The 20,988-nt window shown below is 42.6% G+C and overlaps 1 protein-coding gene and 2 long non-coding RNA genes across 5 annotated transcripts; 1 reads left to right on the top strand and 2 right to left on the bottom strand.

Annotated features, from left to right (window-relative positions):
• Nucleotides 1–11,191: 11,191 nt before the first annotated feature.
• Nucleotides 11,192–12,337, bottom strand: LOC120643034. The gene is made up of 2 exons (XR_005662834.1): nt 11,880–12,337; nt 11,192–11,458 (listed from the first exon to the last, which is right to left on the bottom strand). It is a non-coding gene; the product is annotated as an uncharacterized LOC120643034 (long non-coding RNA).
• A 513-nt stretch (nt 12,338–12,850) lies between these two features.
• On the bottom strand, nt 12,851–16,223 carry LOC120641019. Of its 3 annotated transcripts, XR_005662110.1 has the most exons (4): nt 15,811–16,219; nt 13,572–14,272; nt 13,227–13,322; nt 12,851–13,139 (listed from the first exon to the last, which is right to left on the bottom strand). It is a non-coding gene; the product is annotated as an uncharacterized LOC120641019 (long non-coding RNA). The 3 variants fall into 3 exon arrangements; XR_005662111.1 differs by having other exon boundaries at nt 12,851–13,134; nt 13,227–14,272; nt 15,811–16,223; XR_005662109.1 differs by having other exon boundaries at nt 13,227–14,272; nt 15,811–16,222.
• A 936-nt stretch (nt 16,224–17,159) lies between these two features.
• On the top strand, nt 17,160–18,728 carry LOC120641018 (disease resistance protein SUMM2-like). The gene is made up of 2 exons (XM_039916970.1): nt 17,160–17,864; nt 18,061–18,728. The coding sequence occupies exons 1-2, from the start codon at nt 17,191–17,193 to the stop codon at nt 18,062–18,064; spliced, it is 678 nt and encodes a 225-aa protein (XP_039772904.1). The 5' UTR covers nt 17,160–17,190; the 3' UTR covers nt 18,065–18,728.
• The last annotated feature ends 2,260 nt before the right edge of the window (nt 18,729–20,988 follow it).

Genomic DNA, 20,988 nt, shown 5'->3' with positions numbered 1-20,988 from the left:
CTCTCTCAAAGCGTCACCAACGGCACCGTCTTCACTATTGGAGCTTCTCACCAAGAGGGGTCTCCTTCCCCACACAAAGTGTCGTTGCCTCTTTACACCAAGTCGGAGGGTCACACGACGAGTACACGATTGTTTGCCGCAACAAGACTTTGCTCAAGGGAGCTCTCGCAATAACTAATCCCTATACAAGTGCACAAAACACTCTCTCAAAGCTTCTCACAAGCTAGATATGACACTAAGCTTTGCTAGGATGGTTGGAGATGTTAGTTTGCTTGGGCAACACTTCCTTCAACTTTTCTGGCGTCCAACCATATGCAGCAACCGGCCTTAGGGGGTTTATATAGCCCACACACCCCAAAAGAATCGTTGGAAAAGTGTCTGTCAAAAAGCGCTATCACCGGTTAAACCGATGATCCACTTTGTGTCATCACCGGTTTGACCGGTGAGCACCTTTTTCCAACTAGCCGTTATACTTCAACGGCTACCTTAATCAACCGACGTAATCAACCGATGAATGCATCTTCATCGCCGATTTAACCGGTGCATGTAACTATCCCCGAGTTCCCGAAAACCAACTCTCTGGACAACTACACCGACGTTCGTTTTGCCTTGACCGCCGGTTTAACCGGTGCCCGTAAAACTCCTGCTGCTTCTTCGGCCTCCAAGTCCATTACACCGGTGAGTGTAAAACACCCAATGCCGGTTAATCCGGTGCCAAACCCTAGCTCGCAGCTTCTGTGTTCATTGCACCGATGAGTGCAATTTGCTCATCATCGGTTTAACCGGTGATAGCAAATTGTCTTCGTTTTGATCTTTTCGACTTGGATTTCTTCACGGTCTCTTCAATTCTTATCCTTTGGAACCACCATAGGTGCGGCCCTTCGGGCCTAACTACGCATATCTTCTCTTTGTCATCAATTAAACCTAAAAGTCTGAGAATGGTCATCTTAACAATCATATGTTAGTCCAAGTGTTGTGTGTGTCATCAATCGCCAAAATATTATATTAAAATATGACATGAGAGGCCATTTTCGCTACAATCTCCCCTTTTTGGTGATTAATAACAACACAACCAAAGCAAGCAAGATAAATTGCAAGAATATGAAATTGATACCAATTTGAAAAGTTAGAAACTACTTAGCTTGCTCGGATGACATTTCAATGCTCAATTTAAAAGCTACCGGCATTTGATTAGTCCATAGGACGAAATACTTCCGGCTTAATAGCAATTGTGAAACAATGGCTTGTGGCCAATGTAAGACAATTGTGTGGTTTGAACCATATGAGCAATGAAATTTTTTTTATACCTTAGTCCATAGGATCATCTCAAATTGCACTTCTCCCCCATATTGACTATGTACCTCCCCCTGTCACCATGCATCTTTTTGCATTGTATTTTCCATTCCTCCCCCTTGCTAATGGCATTATTTACTCCAAACTATTTTCCTGCTTTTAGGGTACATTTCTCCCCCTTTGTCATCAAACACCTAAAAGCTTCATAATCACTAGCAATAAGAAGCATTAGTAACAAAAGAAATTGACTAGTGATATAGTGTTATACCCACTAAATTTGGCATATCTCCCTTTGTTTGAGCAGGCTCCCCCTGTTTCAAAGCTTGTGGTACTCCTCATCTTAACCAATTGTAATGCCAATTGTGACTCGTAGGGTTAGTGTTCAAAAGAAATTTGAACTCATGGAGATAGCTCTAGGTGACTACAACAAATAACACTTGTAAAGCATATTAGTCACACAAACGTAAGTTATAGAGTTAGCTCCCCCTAAATGTGTGCATTAGTGTTTGAATCACTTTAAACAAATGTATGCACTTGTAATTCACATAATTGGGATTTTAACTTTATAACTTACTAATCATGGCACCATAAGCAAGCAATTGATATCAAATGCATTTTTACCACAAATATGAGAGATATCAAATTACAAGATATGCTATGAAGGACAAATGCCATGTGAGAGAAACAATTAAGCTCATGTAGGTTGCAACAAGATATGATAAAGCATAGACAACCTACCATATGAAATTTCTAGGAAAGCATATCAAATGAAAGATACCAATAGTAAAGATAAGATCATGCAATCCTAGAGAGGCATTGAGCTACAATGATGCATGAAGGATGTCAAATGAATTGAGATCATCCTTTTAGTTTGCTCATTACCTCATATGTAGGGGAGGGGAATTTGGGTCACTAATCTTTAATCCATAACTTGGCTTTACTTCAAATTTGCATGATGCATCCCTACTCATGCATCCCAAACCTTGTCAAGCCTCCAAATTCCCCGTTGTACTTGTTTGGTGCCTAAGTCTTAGGGACCCAAACCTTTTGAGAGCCATCCATGGTATGAATAATATCCTTGGGCACCCAAATAGGCCGGTTCCATCCATATGTTCTCCACCCCATGACATGAGCCACCACCTTGCCATTCTTCTTCTTTTCAAGTATGTAGTGGTTGCTCTTTTGCTTGATCTTGTGGGTGGACTTGGTGTACATGTATGAAGCCTTCAAGTATGGAGATGTGTTTTTCTTGATCTCCTTAGCCTTCTTGTGTCCCTTCTTGCTCTTGTTCAAGTTCTTGGGCTTGCCATTTTCTTTGGCCTTTGCTTTGCCCTCTTTCTCCTTACATTGGTAGGACTTGTGGCCTTCTTTGCAACACTTGAAGCAAGTCACAGTTTCTCCTTTCTCAAGCTTCTTCACGCCCGCGGAGGTGTTATCTTGAGAAGGTTGGACTTGCTCTTGAGTGTACTTTCCTTTGAGCCGCCTCAAGTCCGCCATTAGCCTTTCTACCTCTTGTTTGAGCTCATCATTTTCCTTAGCAATGAGATCATCACATGTTTCTACAATCACATCCTCATTGCAAGTGGTTAGATCACAAGAGGTAGACGCATCTACCTTGATGATAGGTGTTGCACAAGGAATATTGCAAGGAAATAATTTATCCGATGATGATTCATTTTTAGATTCAAAGCTCTCATATTTTATTTTAAGTTCTTTATGCTCATTGTCTAACAAATTGAATTTGTTTAGCAAATTCTCATATCTTGAGACAAATGAGGCATGAAGTTTTTCTTTAGCCTTAAGAGCTTTGATTTCTTCATTTTGTTTAGTGAGATATTCTTCTTGATTATGAAGAACCACCGTAGGTGCGGCCCTTCGGGCCTAGCTACGCCTATCTTCTCTTTGTCATCACTTGAACCTAAAAGCCTGAGAATGGTCATCTTAATAATCATATATTAGTCCAAGTGTTGTGTGTGTCATCAATCACCAAAACATTATATTGAAATATGGTATGAGAGACCATTTTCACTACAACGTATATATGCGCAAAATTATGTACACAACCTACTCCGTCTTTTGTTTTGAGCGAAGCGCAACTTGTTACATTCTCTCCAGCTAGTGACACGCCAACGAATTAATTCCATGCCTAGGAAACCTGCGAAAAGAGACGGGTCGCGTGCTGGTATCCTAGAGTAGTTCAAGAAACAACTGACAGCATAATTAGGATCACACGAATTGGGTAGTCCATTAGACCTTCGTTCAAGAAGAACTAGCAAGGTGTCCCGTGCAAATAGCGCGGGTAGCTAGTTTTTTGGTTCTATGCGTTATTGTTTTTATTACTTGAAAATAGATGCAGATAATTTTTTCAGATGATCTAAACCGATATATCAGTTCTGCCTTTTTCTCATTGCATATCTTGTGGACTATTTTTTTAACACTACGAAGTATTTTGGAACATGAATTCTAAGAATAGGTAATATGTTATATGCAAACATATATTTTGTATTTATGTAGCGCCTTATGTTTATATTATATAGAATATCATGAGCAAGAATTCATGTTTACATTTTTGACTGATGATACACATCCTTCCTTTGGAGTTTTCAACGTTGTACATATTTAAAAAAGATCTCCATGAGTAAATGTATACAATAGGAATAAATAATCTTCTTTCTTTTCTTTCCTCTCCAATCTCCAGTACCTAAACCCCTATGCATGCATGTCCCATAATGTCTTACGACTGATGCATTTTTTCCAATATATATTGTGAACTGGGTTTGCATATTCACTATCTCAGCCAGAGGTAGTCTTCTCCTTTGTGCTTGTGCCATCTCTCTTGCTTCTGTTCTCTAGCACCAGACGGTGCATGACTCTTTTTCCTTTTCAATCACTTCATGTAGCTTTCTATGGATGGGCATGGATTTCAAACATCAACTTCCAAACTTATTTGTTCTATATTACATCGGCGTTGCACATGACTGCATCACCTATCATTCCTTCTCTCCTTAATTTTATGAATCACAATTGTCCACTAATCACAATGCTACACACCAAGAAATCATGATCTTGCTACTTCTAGTTGTCACACCTTTCATTTTTATATTTCCCTTGAAATTTGTATATATTATTTTAATTTTAAATTAACCAATGTAATAGTGGTATTCAACAAACTTTTCATATTAATTTGAACCATTAAATTATCTAAAAATCAATGTTATCTGTCACCTTTTTATTAGTGTGGAAGTTTCAAGCCATATTTCTAAACACCGCTTAAATAATTTGCATATGTAATTTGTTTCACAAACTTAATAGAATTTAGCTATTTACTAATGATATTCAGTTAATATATACACTATTGTTAAGTGCTATTTTTATTATTTTTTAATTTCAAATTTAGTTATTTACTAATCCTATTTGAAGTGAACTCTTTGGTTATGTTCTAATTTTGTTTATTTTTTAATTTCTAATTTATCTATTTACTAATAATTTTTGATCATATTATTTTATTCTTAATTTTATTTTTTAATTTAACTATTTATTAATTAAATTTTGATTTGAACTCTTAAGTAGTTTAGACCGTTAGATCTTTATAAAATCTAATTGTGTAGATCCTTCTCATTTTAGATTAATATGAAAATTTCTAGACTCTCTTGGCAAATATAGTGGCTAACTTACGTTGCATAGTCGCAGTTTAGAACATCTGTTGTAACTTTGTTCTCTTTGCATTTGTTTTGTTTCGTCCAAACTCTGCTGGTGTTGTTTGTAGTTTGTGAACCGGTAGCGTCAAGATCTGCTATATACATAAATATCTGATGGTTGTTCCGTGACCCTGCTTGCCTGATGATTCTGATGCATATTTCACGCTAATCATGTGGCACCACCATGCAGTTAGTGTTTATGAGTTTATCTGATAGAGAACAATATCTTCTAAGAACCTAATTTGTAAGTTGCAGAACACCCTAGAAACTTCTTAATTAACAGCTTGTTGGTGAGTACTTCCTCTGTCCTGAAATGCAGGGTATTCTAAAGTTCAAATTTGTACTCAAATATAAGGTATCCAGAGTTGAGAGTGAACCCAACCATTTTAATTGTGCTTCGTTTTCGAGTTTTTCGCAATAGAAAGACGTGCATGCAGCTATCTATGGGGTGCATGTGGAAAAGGTGTATGAGAAAGAGCAAGCTACTTTAATTAGCACATAATCAAATAGAGTCCAAATGCTTAATAATTAGGGGTAGGAGAGTTTTTTTTACAATCATAATCTTTTCTAAAAACTCCAGAACGCCTTATATTTGAGTATGGAGGGTGTATTGCTTAATGGCATAAGAATGCTACAATACCTATTAATGCACACTTAAGATCATAGTTAAACGGTCCATTTGTTTAGGGCTGAACGTGTATTTATTTAATTTTAGCTCCCTCAAAAACCCTCTAGATAAGCAAGTATACGATACGTGGCCCACGTGGCGCGGCAGCTGGCTTCCATGCGCGCCGCCTTTGCTCCGTGAGACCGCGACCGTGAATCATCGGGTGCCCCGCCAGAGTGTGCCGCTACTGCCCGCCTGCCCGGCCACCCGCTCCGCGCTCCCCTATCACGACTAATTGAGTGCCGTGATCAGGGCTGGGCATCTGAAAACAGGCCACGCAAGCTGATGCCATCGTTGCCGTGCACGCCAGCTGGCTCATCCATGCCATCGACGTCGCGGCCGCGAAGGATTGCTCTAGGCGTCCAAGGCTCCAAGCGTGCGGAGGGAGGCGCGTCCTGGCGGCGTGCATGGCTGCGCTACGGCGGCGCCATCAGCGGCCTGCACCACGGCTCGACAAAGTTCCGGCATATGGGAAACGGCTGGCCATATAGTTTGGAATGCCGAGAGATAATGGACTGCTGGTCGGTCCCCACGTTGTCCAAGCATCTCCGGCTTCAATCTCAACAATTTTGAAATACGAAGACAATAAATTAATGGTATACATGTTTTTACTTTTTCACGAACTAATGTGCTGATTTTTAAATTAGAAAAGTAATTCTATTAGATATGGACTATTTGGTCTAGTCTAGACCATTAGATCTTCATAAAATTCAACAGTGTATATTTTTTTCTTTTTCGGGCTAGCTAGACCGTTAGATTTTCATAAAATCCAACGGTGCAGATTTTCTCTTTTTTAGATTAACGTGGAAATTTCTAGACCCTCTCGGCGAACGTAGTGGCTTCTTTTAACACTATTATATTAAGATAATAATAGATAGATACATATGATCTATGTATAGTCCTATCCTTTTCTTTTCAAAACTTACGGAGAACTAACAAGATTTAATTAGGTTGGATTTTGTTTCAAACGATCTCGGAATAGACCTGCACGTTATAGTTGAATTGACGTGACCTCTCTTTATTGAGTACATATACCAAGGGGCCAAGAATCGGCGCAACACGTGAATTCTGGCCCACGGGGGCCCACACAGCACTATTTCACAGCGGGCCATATGACTGTTCACAAGTGGGCCCATATGCACTGTTTAGAACTGTTCACAAGTGGGCCCACATGCACTGTTCACAAATGGGCCCCTCGCGACACTGTTAAGTACTGTTTGTGAGGGTTTTTTTTTACCTTTCCGGTATAAGTTTGCCTTCTGTTTTTTTTAAAGAAAAAACTTCCCAATATTTGCTTTCTAATATTTAAAACACTTGTTATCTAATATACACTTGAGACTTCCTAATATTTATAGCATCAGTTATCTAATATACACTTGAGACTAAAGTTCTAACAATATTTATTTATATGAACGATCCAGCATATAAAGGAGTAGCCTATGAGTTAATTTTACATCAACTGAGAATTTTAGATCGTTAAAAATATTTACCATCTAACTAACTGATTGTACTAAACCAAACTTAAAAAATATATCATAGCATCTTATCTGTACTATACGATCTCATAAGTCCATGATGTCCATAAAAGACAATAATACCTATCGTTACACACTACAAGTCTATTGTAAAATAAAAAATATACATTTTTATAAAAAAATTAATTCCGTATTTCACAGTAATATATTTTTTATATAATTTAAAACATCGTACGATCCTCTTTCGAAAACAGTAAAAAAATATTACTTCGAGATAGCAATTTCCTATACGGGCGCGCATAGCGCGTCTACCAAACTAGTTTTCTTTATTTATCCTGAATGGAGCTAGCATGCTAGAGTCCTAGTACAGCACAACCGCTAGACCTGTTATGCCGCTAAAACATTAGAGTCCGAATCTAATAAGGAATACAAATTTTTAATCCAATGTGGACTTTTATGTTATATGGATCTTTTATATGATATAAAATCTTCAGAATAATATAGACCGTTAGATCTTCATAGAATCTAACAGTCCAAATTTTCTCTTTTTTAGATTAATGTGAGAATTTCTAGACTCTCTCGGCGAATATGGTGGTTTCTTTTAACACTATTGTATTAAGATAATAATAGATAGATATGATCCACGTATAGTCCTATCCTTTTCTTTTCCAAACTTACAGAGAACTAACACGATTTAATTAGGTTGGATTTTGTTTCAAACGATCTCGGAATAGAACCTGCACGTTATAGTTGATTTGACGTGACCTCTCTTTATTTTCTTTATTTATCCTGAATGGAGCTAGCATGCTAGAGTCCTAGTACAGCACTACCGCTAGACCTGTTATGCCGCTAAAACATTAGAGTCCGAATCTAATAAGGAATACACATTTTTAATCCAATGTGGACTTTTATGTTATATGGATCTTTTATATGATATAAAATCTTTAGAATAATATAGAATGTTAGATCTTCATAGAATCTAACAGTCAAAATTTTCTCTTTTTTAGATTAACGTGAAAATTTCTAGATTCTCTCGGCAAATATGGTGGTTTTTTTTAACACTATTGTATTAAGATAATAATAGATAGATATGATCCATGTATAGTCCTATCCTTTTCTTTTCAAAACTTACGGAGAACTAACACGATTTAATTAGGTTGGATTTTGTTTCAAACGATCTCGGAATAGAACCTGCCCGTTATAGTTGAATTGACGTGACCTCTCTTTATTTTCTTTATTTATCCTGAATGGAGCTAGCATGCTAGAGTCCTAGTACCGCACTACCGCTAGACCTGTTATGCCGCTAAAACATTAGAGTCCGAATCTAATAAGGAATACAAATTTTTAATCCAATGTGGACTTTTATGTTATATGGATCTTTTATATGATATAAAATCTTCAGAATAATATAGACCGTTAGATCTTCATAGAATCTAACAGTCCAAATTTTCTCTTTTTTTAGATTAATGTGAGAATTTCTAGACTCTCTCGGCGAATATGGTGGTTTCTTTTAACACTATTGTATTAAGATAATAATAGATAGATATGATCCACGTATAGTCCTATCCTTTTCTTTTCCAAACTTACAGAGAACTAACACGATTTAATTAGGTTGGATTTTGTTTCAAACGATCTCGGAATAGAACCTGCACGTTATAGTTGATTTGACGTGACCTCTCTTTATTTTCTTTATTTATCCTGAATGGAGCTAGCATGCTAGAGTCCTAGTACAGCACTACCGCTAGACCTGTTATGCCGCTAAAACATTAGAGTCCGAATCTAATAAGGAATACACATTTTTAATCCAATGTGGACTTTTATGTTATATGGATCTTTTATATGATATAAAATCTTTAGAATAATATAGAACGTTAGATCTTCATAGAATCTAACATTCAAAATTTTCTCTTTTTTAGATTAACGTGAAAATTTCTAGATTCTCTCGGCAAATATGGTGGCTTTTTTTAACACTATTGTATTAAGATAATAATAGATAGATATGATCCATGTATAGTCCTATCCTTTTCTTTTCAAAACTTACGGAGAACTAACACGATTTAATTAGGTTGGATTTTGTTTCAAACGATCTCGGAATAGAACCTGCCCGTTATAGTTGAATTGACGTGACCTCTCTTTATTTTCTTTATTTATCCTGAATGGAGCTAGCATGCTAGAGTCCTAGTACCGCACTACCGCTAGACCAGTTATGCCGCTAAAACATTAGAGTCCGAATCTAATAAGGAATACAAATTTTTAATCCAATGTGGACTTTTATGTTATATTAATCTTTTATATGATATAAGTTAGATCTTCATAAAATCTAACAGTTCAAATTTTCTCTTTTTTAGATTAACGTGAGAATTTCTAGACCCTTTCGGTGAACGTGGTAGCTTCTTTTAACACTATTGTATTAAGACTAGTAGGGTGCACGTGCGGCACGCACGTGTTCGAAGAGTGATGTTATAAAAAAATGATCAAATTAAATATTAGGAGCCACCAGCAACTAAAACTCAGCTTTGGTGAAAACATATATAATTTCGTGGTGACGTAGTCTCGATTATGGGCCTAATAAAAATCGTGATTTCAATATATGAATGGAAACCTAATCAACAATCGTGATTTTAGAAATCCTGAAGGACGAACAAATTATCAATATCAACTTGTCAATGCAATGTTTACATACTTCTTATTTGGATGCACAGCAAGTCGTACAATATCCTAAATATGCATGCCTCAACTGCTCCCCAAATAACATGAGAATCAACTCAAATGATGAAGGAGATTCACTTGTCATCACGATTTGACGTCTATCTCCGATCCCAATAATGATTATACGATGTGTCCATCTCCACTATCATGGCACCATGAAAGCATGTCAAGAAAAACTAATAGCATTGATACTTCAAAAAAAAAGTATATATCAAGTGAAATACCTGTATTCAAGTATGAATTTTCAAGTATGAAAAATGTCTCTAAAAACAATAATTTTTGTACTTCTACCAGTGGGATCCACGTCCGAATTTTCAAGTATGCAAAATGTCTCTGAAAACAATATTTTTTATACTTCTACCAGGGGGATCCACGTCCTTGTTAGGATTGGCCAACATCTATGTAGTTGAACGTGAAACATCTCTTAATAAGGCAACATATAGTTGTCCATGAGAGAAAACAGGCTCTGGAAGATAGATCCCAACATTCGGTATAATTTGATCCTAAGCTTTATTTAATGGTACGTCTAATGTTATATTTAGATATTTTTTCCTGTTTGTCACTCACAGACATTGCGGCATATCGTTTCTTGTCCTTTTCTCTCCTAATCTCTGCTGGTGTTTTTTCATCATATGTTTCTGAAAAAAAATGTAATTTGAATTATTACAAACTCATAAATATAATACAATTTTGAAAATACCACAATAATAACACATTTATTTAATGTATTACCCATAGATTCAAGTGTGAACCCGAACAAAACACTGGAAGCACAAGTAGATTGAGGTGTAGTTTCTTCACAGTACACTGAATAAACAAATAAATTAAATTATCACTGACAGCATTATTAAACATATAAAATTAAATCAAAATCTGTACAAATCAATACGATTGTACCTTTTTTCAATTTATTTCCCATATCTTCCGGTGTGACCACCAACGTTTCGTTGGAAGCAAAATTTGCACTGTAACCTTATTTGGAAATCATGTTGTTATCATTCGAAGCACGCGCGAAATTGTGTTAAACCTGTTGACAAAGTAAAACCCTGATCAGAAACAATTGATTACATATTTTGCGTCGCGTTCGATAGACCGAATATATACAGGATACGTACCTGATGATGGATCAGTGGTGCCGTGAACAATAACCACATACAAGGAGATGATCAGGACAATTCTTTAGAAGAAATATAGCACACATGGTGGAAAACGTTAGTCATTGCCTTGCATACCTAGGAGCTAGCAGAGTAGCAGTGTCACCATACCACACAACTCTTAACCTGTGATGGGCGCCATGGCTCATGGCTGCAGCCATCCTATACTCCTATACTTCTGATTTGAACTTAGAGGAAGGAAAAAGACGTCGTGTATTCGATTTCACCATAGTATCCTTACAAGATCAGTGAGCTTGGGGAGTGAAAAATCCTATCATGCAATAGCCCGCTTCTGACCGTGGCAGCACAAGGCATACTATTTTTCCTCCTCTCCAATGTCATTTAGCAACTGTCTTTTTCTGAACTCATATATCAGCTCGACGATTCTCAACATAAGAACTCCCCCATGCCTCCCACAGCCACCAAACAACACCAAGATGAACCATGATTAGTAATTTCTATCTGCAAATTAAAAAAGGCACACCGAACTAAAAAGCAGAGGACAGTGTGGGAATGATCTCTGCAATCATTTAACAAGATTATGATAAAACATATAATTTCAGCCCTACTTATTTCTGCACCTGATTTGTAAGTCCAATGGAAAATATTCTTGAATATGTGATCATGTTTACTACATCACCTTCTCTTAGCTCAGAATAATTATATTACTGCTTTACGAGGCTTCATGCTAATAATGTCTAGGTGCAATCCTTATTTGCTAAGGTCAATGTGATGTTTTAATAATATTCAAGTTCAACTCTTAATCAGTTGTCCTTACTATAAGACATAATGATCTTTATTTCAGAAACAATCTACTTGCCTATCTGGTTGCATTTGTGATGAGCTACAAAACTGGAAAATCGAGGAATTCTTGTTTAATCACCTCCAAGAAGTAGAGATCACTGAGTTCAGGGGATCTGAAAATGAAGTTAACTTTGTGAAGCAGAGCTTTCTGCAGAGCTATAGATGTAATGCACCAGTCATTTAAAACCAACCTGTCAACATAAAGTTTTAAGAGAATGAACATGAAATATTTGACTAAAAGCAATAATTTCAACCATGTAAAGCAAAAGCCTCAAATGCATTAGATATAATGTGCCTGCTTGATTAGCGACATTCCTAATCAGATAGATTGACGAACACGTGGAAGAGCAGGTTCAACTTGCAAAAATCGAAGCTCAAGTTTAAAAAAACTACACCAGAAACAATGCCAGTATTCGTGCCCCTGAAACACGACCGGTCATCCTAACTGAAGCTCGGCCAATCAGTTTTTGCAAAACCAAAGTGTTTCAGCTGCAACTTGATGACTTCTGAAAGCAAATGAAATTTCAGGTATAGCATGTTGGTGTTGACAACCAAAATTGGCAGCAGCCTGTACAGACCGGTTTGACCGGTGCGCTCAAGCGGTCTGATCGGTTGAAGCGTCTGTAGCTGGTCTGGCACGACCGACCAGTCTGACCGGTGGGCCTGACCGGTCCAAGTGGAATCCGAGTACAACTAGGGTTTTTTGATAGATTTAGATCTTGTAATAGGATTTCTTGCGGGATAAGTCCATCCCACCCTATAAATATAAAGGGTCACGGCCGATTAGGGTATCCAATCGATCAAATACAAAAACTTTTATTTTTTTACTTTCTTTTTGCCCTAGTTTTTTCCCATCTATTGTCTGCTGTTCCTCCTTCGTCTCTACGTCGATTGAGGGCATTCTAGGTGGCCTGCCGACCCTAGAACAACCCTGCGTGCGCCTGCCCCGACGGGTCCTTCCCGGGCGACGTTCATTGGTTTCGCCGCCGGCCTGCCCGGCGACAACCGGTCTGACCGGTATACCCGACCGGTCTAACCGGTTAGACCGGTCTGAGCATCGGCGCTGCATCGTGCCGTCGCTCGCTGCGCATTCTAGCGCTTTGGTGTGTTGGCTCCAGATCTGCGTCAACAGTTGGTAATTCCATGATGCAGAAGAATGTAATATTTAAAAAACAATAGTTTTTGCTAGGATGACCATTTCCTGCAGGTCAATCGATTGAGCACGATGAAAAATCAACTACAGGCAAGTAAGAGCTTCGAGTCTACAGCTGCTGTATTGGATTTAGAAGGGCGCGGAGCAGTTGGCCTCTTCCCAGGAGAATACCGTCAAACCGCTGGCCTAAGAGAAAAATAATTACTAATGTACTATGATAATTTCTCTGGAGCATAAGTCATGTCTAAGAGAAATGTAATCACAAACTCATACCGTACTGTGGTGATACAAACAATTAGGAAGCTTGGCTAATTTAGTGATTCTTGATCAGTTCGCTGTAATTTTATTGTGGCACAAATCAGATTGGAACTGCAGATGTACAATTTCAAGAAAAAGTAAGTCCATATGTGCAAAACAAAATAAAGGAAATCCACGGTTGAACTTGGCCAGTTGGCCCTCTAAAGTAAAATAAAGTAACTTTTCTTTTCAAATTAAATTGTTCTGATAAATTGTGGTAAAGAGGACAAGTAACAATATAGTTTCTACATCAATTTATCATTCTCAAGTCAAACAAATTTGAAAAGTGTGTAAACTGCATGCATGGTATAAGTTGCCTACCTATGTTACCAGAAGAGCCTTCACTAACTCATCTTGAGATGATGCTGTTGATGGAATGAACATATTCAAATAAGGAGAGTCATTTGGAGAAAAACAGTATACAAGCACTGCAAGGGCCAATATGTTTCTTAGATTGATTGACACCTTTGATTGGGGAGCCATTCAGAATAACAACTTTTCCACGAATCGCAGTGAAAAGCTAAATGGAACAAACAGCATGAGTCCTTACAGCTGCCTCTACAATTTCAATTTTGATGGCCATTCGGATGGCAGGCTTTACCCTTGCAATAAGCCAATAAGAACCTTTCAATCTCTAGAGTCTCACATATTATAGAACAAGCAAGGATCATGCATACACATGTCAATTCCAACCAGAACAAGAGCGTTACAATTCACATACTTTTAGGGGCAAAACGAACTCCTGCACTTACTGGGAAGGGGAGCCTGACATGGTTGCCGTCCTGGATCCAGAGCTGCATGGGCCCGGCGAGCTGGAAGGGTGGCAGGGTGGGCTCGACGACCCCCACCCTCCAGATCTCAGCGAGCACCATGTCGTCGGCGTTGGCCTGGGAGACCCGATGGGGAGGTCATCGAAGTCCCAGCGGTTGATGTCCTCGAGCAGGCGCGCGAGTAGGATCTTCTTGCCGTCCTCAAGTCAAACTCGTATGACACCGCATGCCAAACACCTTGAGCCTCTCCGCCTGGAACCCCAGCCCCTTCAGGGTTTTTTACATATTTACCACTATTAGGAGAGGCATTCGCTCGTTTAGCACTCTTAAAATGACTCTTACATATTTAGCACTACTGTAGCTGCAGCTCCTATATTTTTACCACTTCGGCTGACGTGGCACGCCATAGAGGCATGCCACGTTGGCGCACAGTCAGCAGGGTCACGCGAAATGTCCTTCCTACCCCTGACCAGTTCCTCTCTTTCCCCCCCTCTCTGACAGCTGGGTCCCACAGATCCTCTCACTGCCAAGTGGGTCCCACTCGTCAGCTTCATCTTCTACCTTTGGTAAGCACCGTGATGGAGGGCGAGAACCTGAGCTGGGCTGGGTGCTCGATTCAAGAATTCGGAGCAGTATCTCAGCTACGGCCTTCGGTCTCCACCCAAACACCAACTCCATGAACCAATCCAGTCTCCAGTCAAAAAAAAAACTCCATGAACCAATCCCCACCATATCCACAAGCTCCATGGACGAGCTTCCCCGTGGGCACCCTGCCCGACAAGGTCCTCGTCGGGCTCACGCGCCTCCGCGCGGCGGACGCCCCGGACGACGCCATCCTCTCGGCACCGGAGACGAGCTGCCCCATCTCGGTGGCAAGGGACGTGACGGCCGCGACTGGACCCCGCAACGGTAAGCTCGAGCGTCTCGCCGGCGAGCGTCTGGTGGGAGAGGAGGGAGGAGGGGGCGAGGTGGATGCGGGCGGGGAGGACGTGGAAGAGGAGCAGCGACGCGAGGAATTTGGCTTTTGGGGCTCGGGAGGAGCACCACCCACCGAGTCCTCCTACTAGCATCAGCCAACTAACCATGCGCGCAGCGCGATTAGGAAGATGAGGGGGAATGGTGCCTGGCGCTCGGCTCCGGCGGCCCCAGCAGCAGCGCAGTCGCGGAGCGACGCAGTGAGCCGGTTGCGGGGCTGGCCGCAACGCACGCCCGCCAGCGGGCGGGTGGCGCCACATCGCATCGCGTCGGGGCGGGGCGTCGTGGAGCAGGCGAGGCGAGCGGCGGTTCCTCCAATCAACCTGACGCCCGCCGGTGCCGGCGCCGAGGTGGAGGCCCTGGTAGGCTTGGGCGGCGGCGGCCGGGCCCGCGGCGGAGTCGAGGAGGCCCTAGTAGGCGCGGGTGAATGGAAGGGGGCAGGAATCGGAGGTAGGAGATGAAACTGACAAGTGGACCCCACCTGACAGTGAGAGGATCTGTGGGACCCAGCTGTCGGAGAGGGGAAAGAGAGGAACTGGTCAGGGGTAGAAAGGACATTTCGCGGGACCCTGCTGACTGTGCGCCAACGTGTCATGCCTCTGTGGCGTGCCACGTCATCCAAAGTGGTAAAAATGTAGGAGCTGCAGCTACAGTAGTGCTAAATATGTAAGAGTCATTTTAAGAGTGCTAAACGAGCGAGTGCCTCTCCTAATAGTGGTAAATATGTAAAAACCCCGCCCCTTCACGATTCACGATTAGAGCAGACCGTAGAACAAACGAACCGCAGCAATAGGGGAATTTGTGCTCGAGCTCACCGAGATGGCCATCGGCACGGGGGACTTGGGCGCCGCCGCGGCGTCCGGCGTCGCGAGAGGCAGAGCGCCGAGCCGGCCAGGCAGGACGCCGTGGATGGAAGGAAGGCATCGAGGCGGGTCTGTTGCCGCCGCATCTGCCATGGAAAGGGAGGGAGGGGGTCGCCGCCTCGTTGGGCTAGGGATGGAGGCGGCATCGATGGGGAGGCGGCGGCGTGGGGGTAGCGCTTCCGCGAGGGGGAGGCGCCGCCGCCGTCCTCCGCAGGCACCTCGCGGATGGCATGCTCGCCGTGTCCTCCGTCGCCGTCTGCCTCGGCGGCGCCCAGGAGGCGATGACGCCGCTGGAGCTCGGCGTGGTCGGCGCCATGGCGGTCGCCAGGAAGACAGGGAGGACGAGGAGAGAAATCTCGCTGGGATGGGATGCGAAGAAGGAAAGAAATCGGGGAGAGAGGGAGAAAGAGATGAGCGTGCGATGTGATTCGTGGGAGGGCGAGGATCCGGGGCGACGATGGAGGGCCAGGAGCCGCGTTTGGAAGGTAATGACGCTGATTATTTGGGATGGGCAACCAATGGCCGGGCGGGAAGGTAATGACGCTGATTATTTGGGATGGGCAACCAATGGCCGGGCGGGTACACGAAGGTGGGTAGACGGAGGCGCGGTGTCAAAAATTTTAGAGTTTTGGGGGAATTGTGTGGCGCCGTGTGACGAAATCAGTTCACCAGGCCTTCTGTCAGCCATTTTGCGCTTACGCGTGAGTCTTAAAGTGGTGGTTTGTGAGAGGGGTGGATAGAAAAATCTTGATAAAATGTGTTTCAATTGTTTAGGTTCTTTATAGTATGAAATAGATAATAGATTGACAACGGACTAACGACTTTACTGGGCGAGCACAACGGTTATCTGTCTCTGCCCCCGCGCGCGCGTACACCCAAGCCAGAAGAAAAGGAAAATGCCTTGGCAATCTCTTCTTTAAACAAAGGAGAAATGTCTGCTGCTCTCTTTACCGGGCCATCCATGACTGTCTTTAACACAAATTACAGCTACCGCCGGCCATCTTCCAAATAGAAGAGGGGAACTATCCATTGCTTTGGAATAAAGAGAAGGGGGAATGCTTTGCTTGCTGTGGGAAGCAACGCACCCAGCAAGCAAAACGTACATGGAGGAAGCCAGCCAGCAAGCAAGGAACCATGCGTTGTGCAGAGAGAAAGGAACATAGCTGCCGACCGCCGTGGTGCCTCACAACAGTTAATCATCATATTGAGATTAGTAACGAGAGCCGAAGCTTGGGTAGTGAACTGGTGGCAGGTGGTGTCGGTACTTTAGTTGGGCTAACAAGATGGTTGGCCGAATCCCTGCACGTCCATGATGCCGCAACCAGCAGTAGCATGCCCTCGGGATACTGGGATCGCCTTATGTGGTGCCACGTGGAGAGGTGCCCCAACTTGGATACCATCTTCCCTGCAGAGGCAATTGACTTTGGAAATCAACTACAGACCATCTGGGCATCGGATCTCCAGATGGCCCGGTGCATTTGGAGCCAAGGTGTCAAAATCAACAGACATATGTATGGTTCCTTCGAAAATCTGCAGCACCTGCACCTGCGTTACTGCCCGAGGCTCCAGTTCGCGCTGCCGGTGTGGGTCGCCTCCTTCCCCAACCTAGAGACCCTCCACATCATCCGCTGCGGCGACCTCACGCACGTCTTCGCGCTGAACAAAAGGTACCCGGAGGAGATAGTCGCCCACGGCTTACCGTTCCCGAAGCTGACCACCATCCACCTGCACGACCTGCCGAAGCTGCGGCAGATATTTGAGGTCAAGATGCTCGCGCCGGCGCTCAAGACCATCAGGATAAGGGGGTGCTTCGGCCTGCGCCGGCTGCCGGCTTTGCAGGGCCGCAAGCCCGGCGTGAAGCGGCCGGCCGTCGAGATGGAGAAGGACGTCTGGGACGCGCTGGAGTGGGACGGGCTCGCCGCCGGCCACCACCCCAGCCTCTTCGAGCCGCCCGTGCACTCGCGCTACTACAGGAGGAGGCGCCTCCTCAGGGGCACCGTTCTCAGGTACGCACACGGCACACTGCTCTGTAGTCTGCTGTACACCAAGTGTACATTGGTGAAACATTTTTTTTAATGGTTACGTTGGTGAAGTGTAATATGTTCTATTTGTAGGAATAAAATAGGCTCTCTTTCATTCTTCCTATCGACTGCATACTCATCACTTGCCATTTTATGACTCTCTGCCTCTCACATTGTCTAGGTGAATCCTGAACCGTGCGTCCACACTACTGCCGCTGCTGCCACGGGAGATGGGAGACTCGTTCGCCCTCTACGATGGACGCTGGTCGGGCAGGATTGCTGGCTTGCTGTGATGATACTGATGCTGCTGCTGCAGGCTGCACTGCAGCAGCTGCCTTTGGTTGTGTTTGTTGTTGACAAGGGCAGGGGCCTCAGGTTGGCTTCCTGCTTGCGCTGCGCCGTCGATGGCCGAGTTGGCCTAGCGGTTGCCAAGTGCTTTGGAAATAAAAATGCCACCGGGCTTTCTGCCTGCGCGCGTGTTGCGCTCAGACGGTCAGACACCGGCCGGCGTGTGTGCTCGAGTGTGTGGCTTGCGATTGGATCCGAGACAATGAAGCAGCAGCAGTAGCTGGGTCCGGGTGTGTGCCTGACCACCTGCTGCGTGTGTGTGTGTGTTTGATGTTGTGTGGCTTAATGAGTGCCTGCTACTCTGTTTGAAACGGAGTGCCGAGCTAATAAGCAGCAACTGTGTGTGCGCGCGCGCGCCTGTCGTGAATGCACTGAGTTTGCTTGCAATGTAATGTTTGATGAACTAAATGACAGCTGTTTTGTGTGCCTGATGCCGGCTGCTGTGATTTGTGAACCATTTATCGAGTTTCAATAATGTATGGTGTTTGTGGTGTGTGAATTGTTCTTGCGAGCATCAGGTGGAGATGTTTGTATCCATGCATATGTTTCCATTTGGGAGTTTTGGCATAGCTACCAACAGAAGAATGTTGCTCTAGTACGGAGGCAGTTTCTGTTTTCATGTCTGAACCATGCAGCATTGCCTGCATTCTCTGTTTCATTTTAATCCGCAATTCAATGAGCTGCAAGCCTGCAAAGTTTATTAGTTCTAAACGTCTGATTCCGCTTACAAGGAAAAGGGGTTAAAGAAACTATTTCCGCAATTTCATTTGGGTCAGAATCTTTTTCCCAAAGCGGTGCTAGAACGTTAAAAGGTTACTTGTTTCAAGCATATTGTAGTGCGAGTGGAATTGCTTTGGCAAATGCTTCGTATGGTGGATATGGCTCTTTTTTTTTTTTGAAAAACCATGGTGGGTATGGCTTTGACGAGGTACGTATGCAGCTGATTGATCAAGCATGCATCAAGGCTAAATCTGAAAGTATAGCAAAGCCAGGATAATTGTTGCCAGTAGATGTTAATGCAGAATTAATCTCATTTCGTTTCACCATCGTTTCAGTGTTGTTTTTCTTTTGGCATGACCAAATACATCATCGATACATCAATTTAACAAGTTGTTGCACTCAATTAGACATTTTATAAATTGTTGGATCAATATGCACCCATATCGTGGGTGCAATTTTTTTAAAAAGATACTCCCTCCATTTCAAATTATAGTTCGTTTGATTTTTTACTGCAAGCTCGATCACTCGTTTTATTCAAAATTTATGCAAAATATCGCTTCTTTTGTTATTGTTTGCTTCATTAGTAAAAGTTATTCAAGAATAATTTAAATTTTACTATATTTGCATAGTTTTTTGAATAAAACGAGTGGTCAAACTTGAGGTTAAAAAAGTCAAACGAATTATAATTTAATTTGGGACTGAGGGAGTATACTTATTTAGATGCAAAAACTTTATCCCGTAAATATCACATTGGATATGCTGGCACACATTTGAAGTATTAAACATGGACTAGTTACAAAATAAATTATAGATTCCATCTGTAAATTATGAGACAAATCTAATGAGCCCAATTAATCTGCCATTAGAGCATGTGTTACTGTAGCAATTTAGAGTCCAATTATGACCTAATTAGGCTAATTAGATTCGCCTCGTAATTTACAAAAAAATTATGCAATTAGTTTTTTATTGTGTCTAGATACTACATACATTTGACGTACACATTAGATGTGATAGTTTTGAAATTTTATATTTTGCATCTAAACAAGGTCACATTAGCTTAGCTGCGACCGAAAGGCTCGGTCCGGCCTGGCCTAGCCCAGTCCGCTCTTCGACGCAAACCGCGATATAAATCACGGCTGGCTACAACTGGGTGGATCGAAAAATAATCTATATCTCTATCTATAGTATTTCTAAGGCGAGTGATGATTTCTTGGTCTGGGTGGGTCGAAAAATAATCTATATCTCTATCTATAGTATTTCTAAAGCGAGTGATGATTTCTTGGTCCATCAATCGAAATTCTAATCGGAACCGGATAAATCAATCGAAATTCCAATTAGAATCCGGACAAATTAATCAGAACCCGGATGATGAATGCCTCCTACGGTCACGACACGGCATGTACTTGAAGTGAAAAACCCGTAGCAACATACGAGCACTGTACTGGTAATAGAAAAATTTACCATAAAAAAGGCCAAGCGCGTATGTCACGTGCCAGCAGCACCATCTCGTGGATGGGCCCCGTGGGTGGCGGGCGCACCGTGCCCATATATAATGCCGCGTTGTTTGGTCGGCATTGCATCTGGCTCTGCGTGCGTGCCGCACGTGTTGGCCACCGTAGAGCTAGTTGTCATCACGAGTTCCCCCGCGTGATCAGCGTGTGCCTCCGTGAGGCACACCACCGTCCCCGCTTGACCGCCTTAGCCTATCCACACTCATTGTCCTTTAAATTCATTCTCTAAAGGAATATTCTCATTCTGATCATCGAGATTCTCTACTCTGTTCTCAATTTCACTGCACCTATTCATCCTCTATATTTCTACTCTATATCCCGGTCATCATCATTTTCTACTCACATCAACTCTACCATGCTTTCTATAGAGGCTGACGAGTGGGACCCAACCCTCCACTCCATCTCCAAATGCCGTCTCTCTCTCTCCACCCTCTCCAATTCTCCATTTCCTCTCCGCTCGGCGCCGTGCCCACGATGGCGGCGCCTCCTGCAGCCTCCCTTCGTCGGCACAAGGGTCGGCGGCTGCATTG

This window comes from Panicum virgatum, chromosome 7K (assembly GCF_016808335.1).
Source record: "Panicum virgatum strain AP13 chromosome 7K, P.virgatum_v5, whole genome shotgun sequence".
Taxonomy (NCBI): Eukaryota; Viridiplantae; Streptophyta; class Magnoliopsida; order Poales; family Poaceae; genus Panicum; species Panicum virgatum.
This window is presented reverse-complemented; position numbering and strand designations above follow the sequence as displayed.

Excerpts from the sequence above, each read along its gene's own strand:
- LOC120641018 (XM_039916970.1), top strand. The coding sequence starts at position 17,191 with ATGCCCTCGGGATACTGGGATCGCCTTATGTGGTGCCACGTGGAGAGG.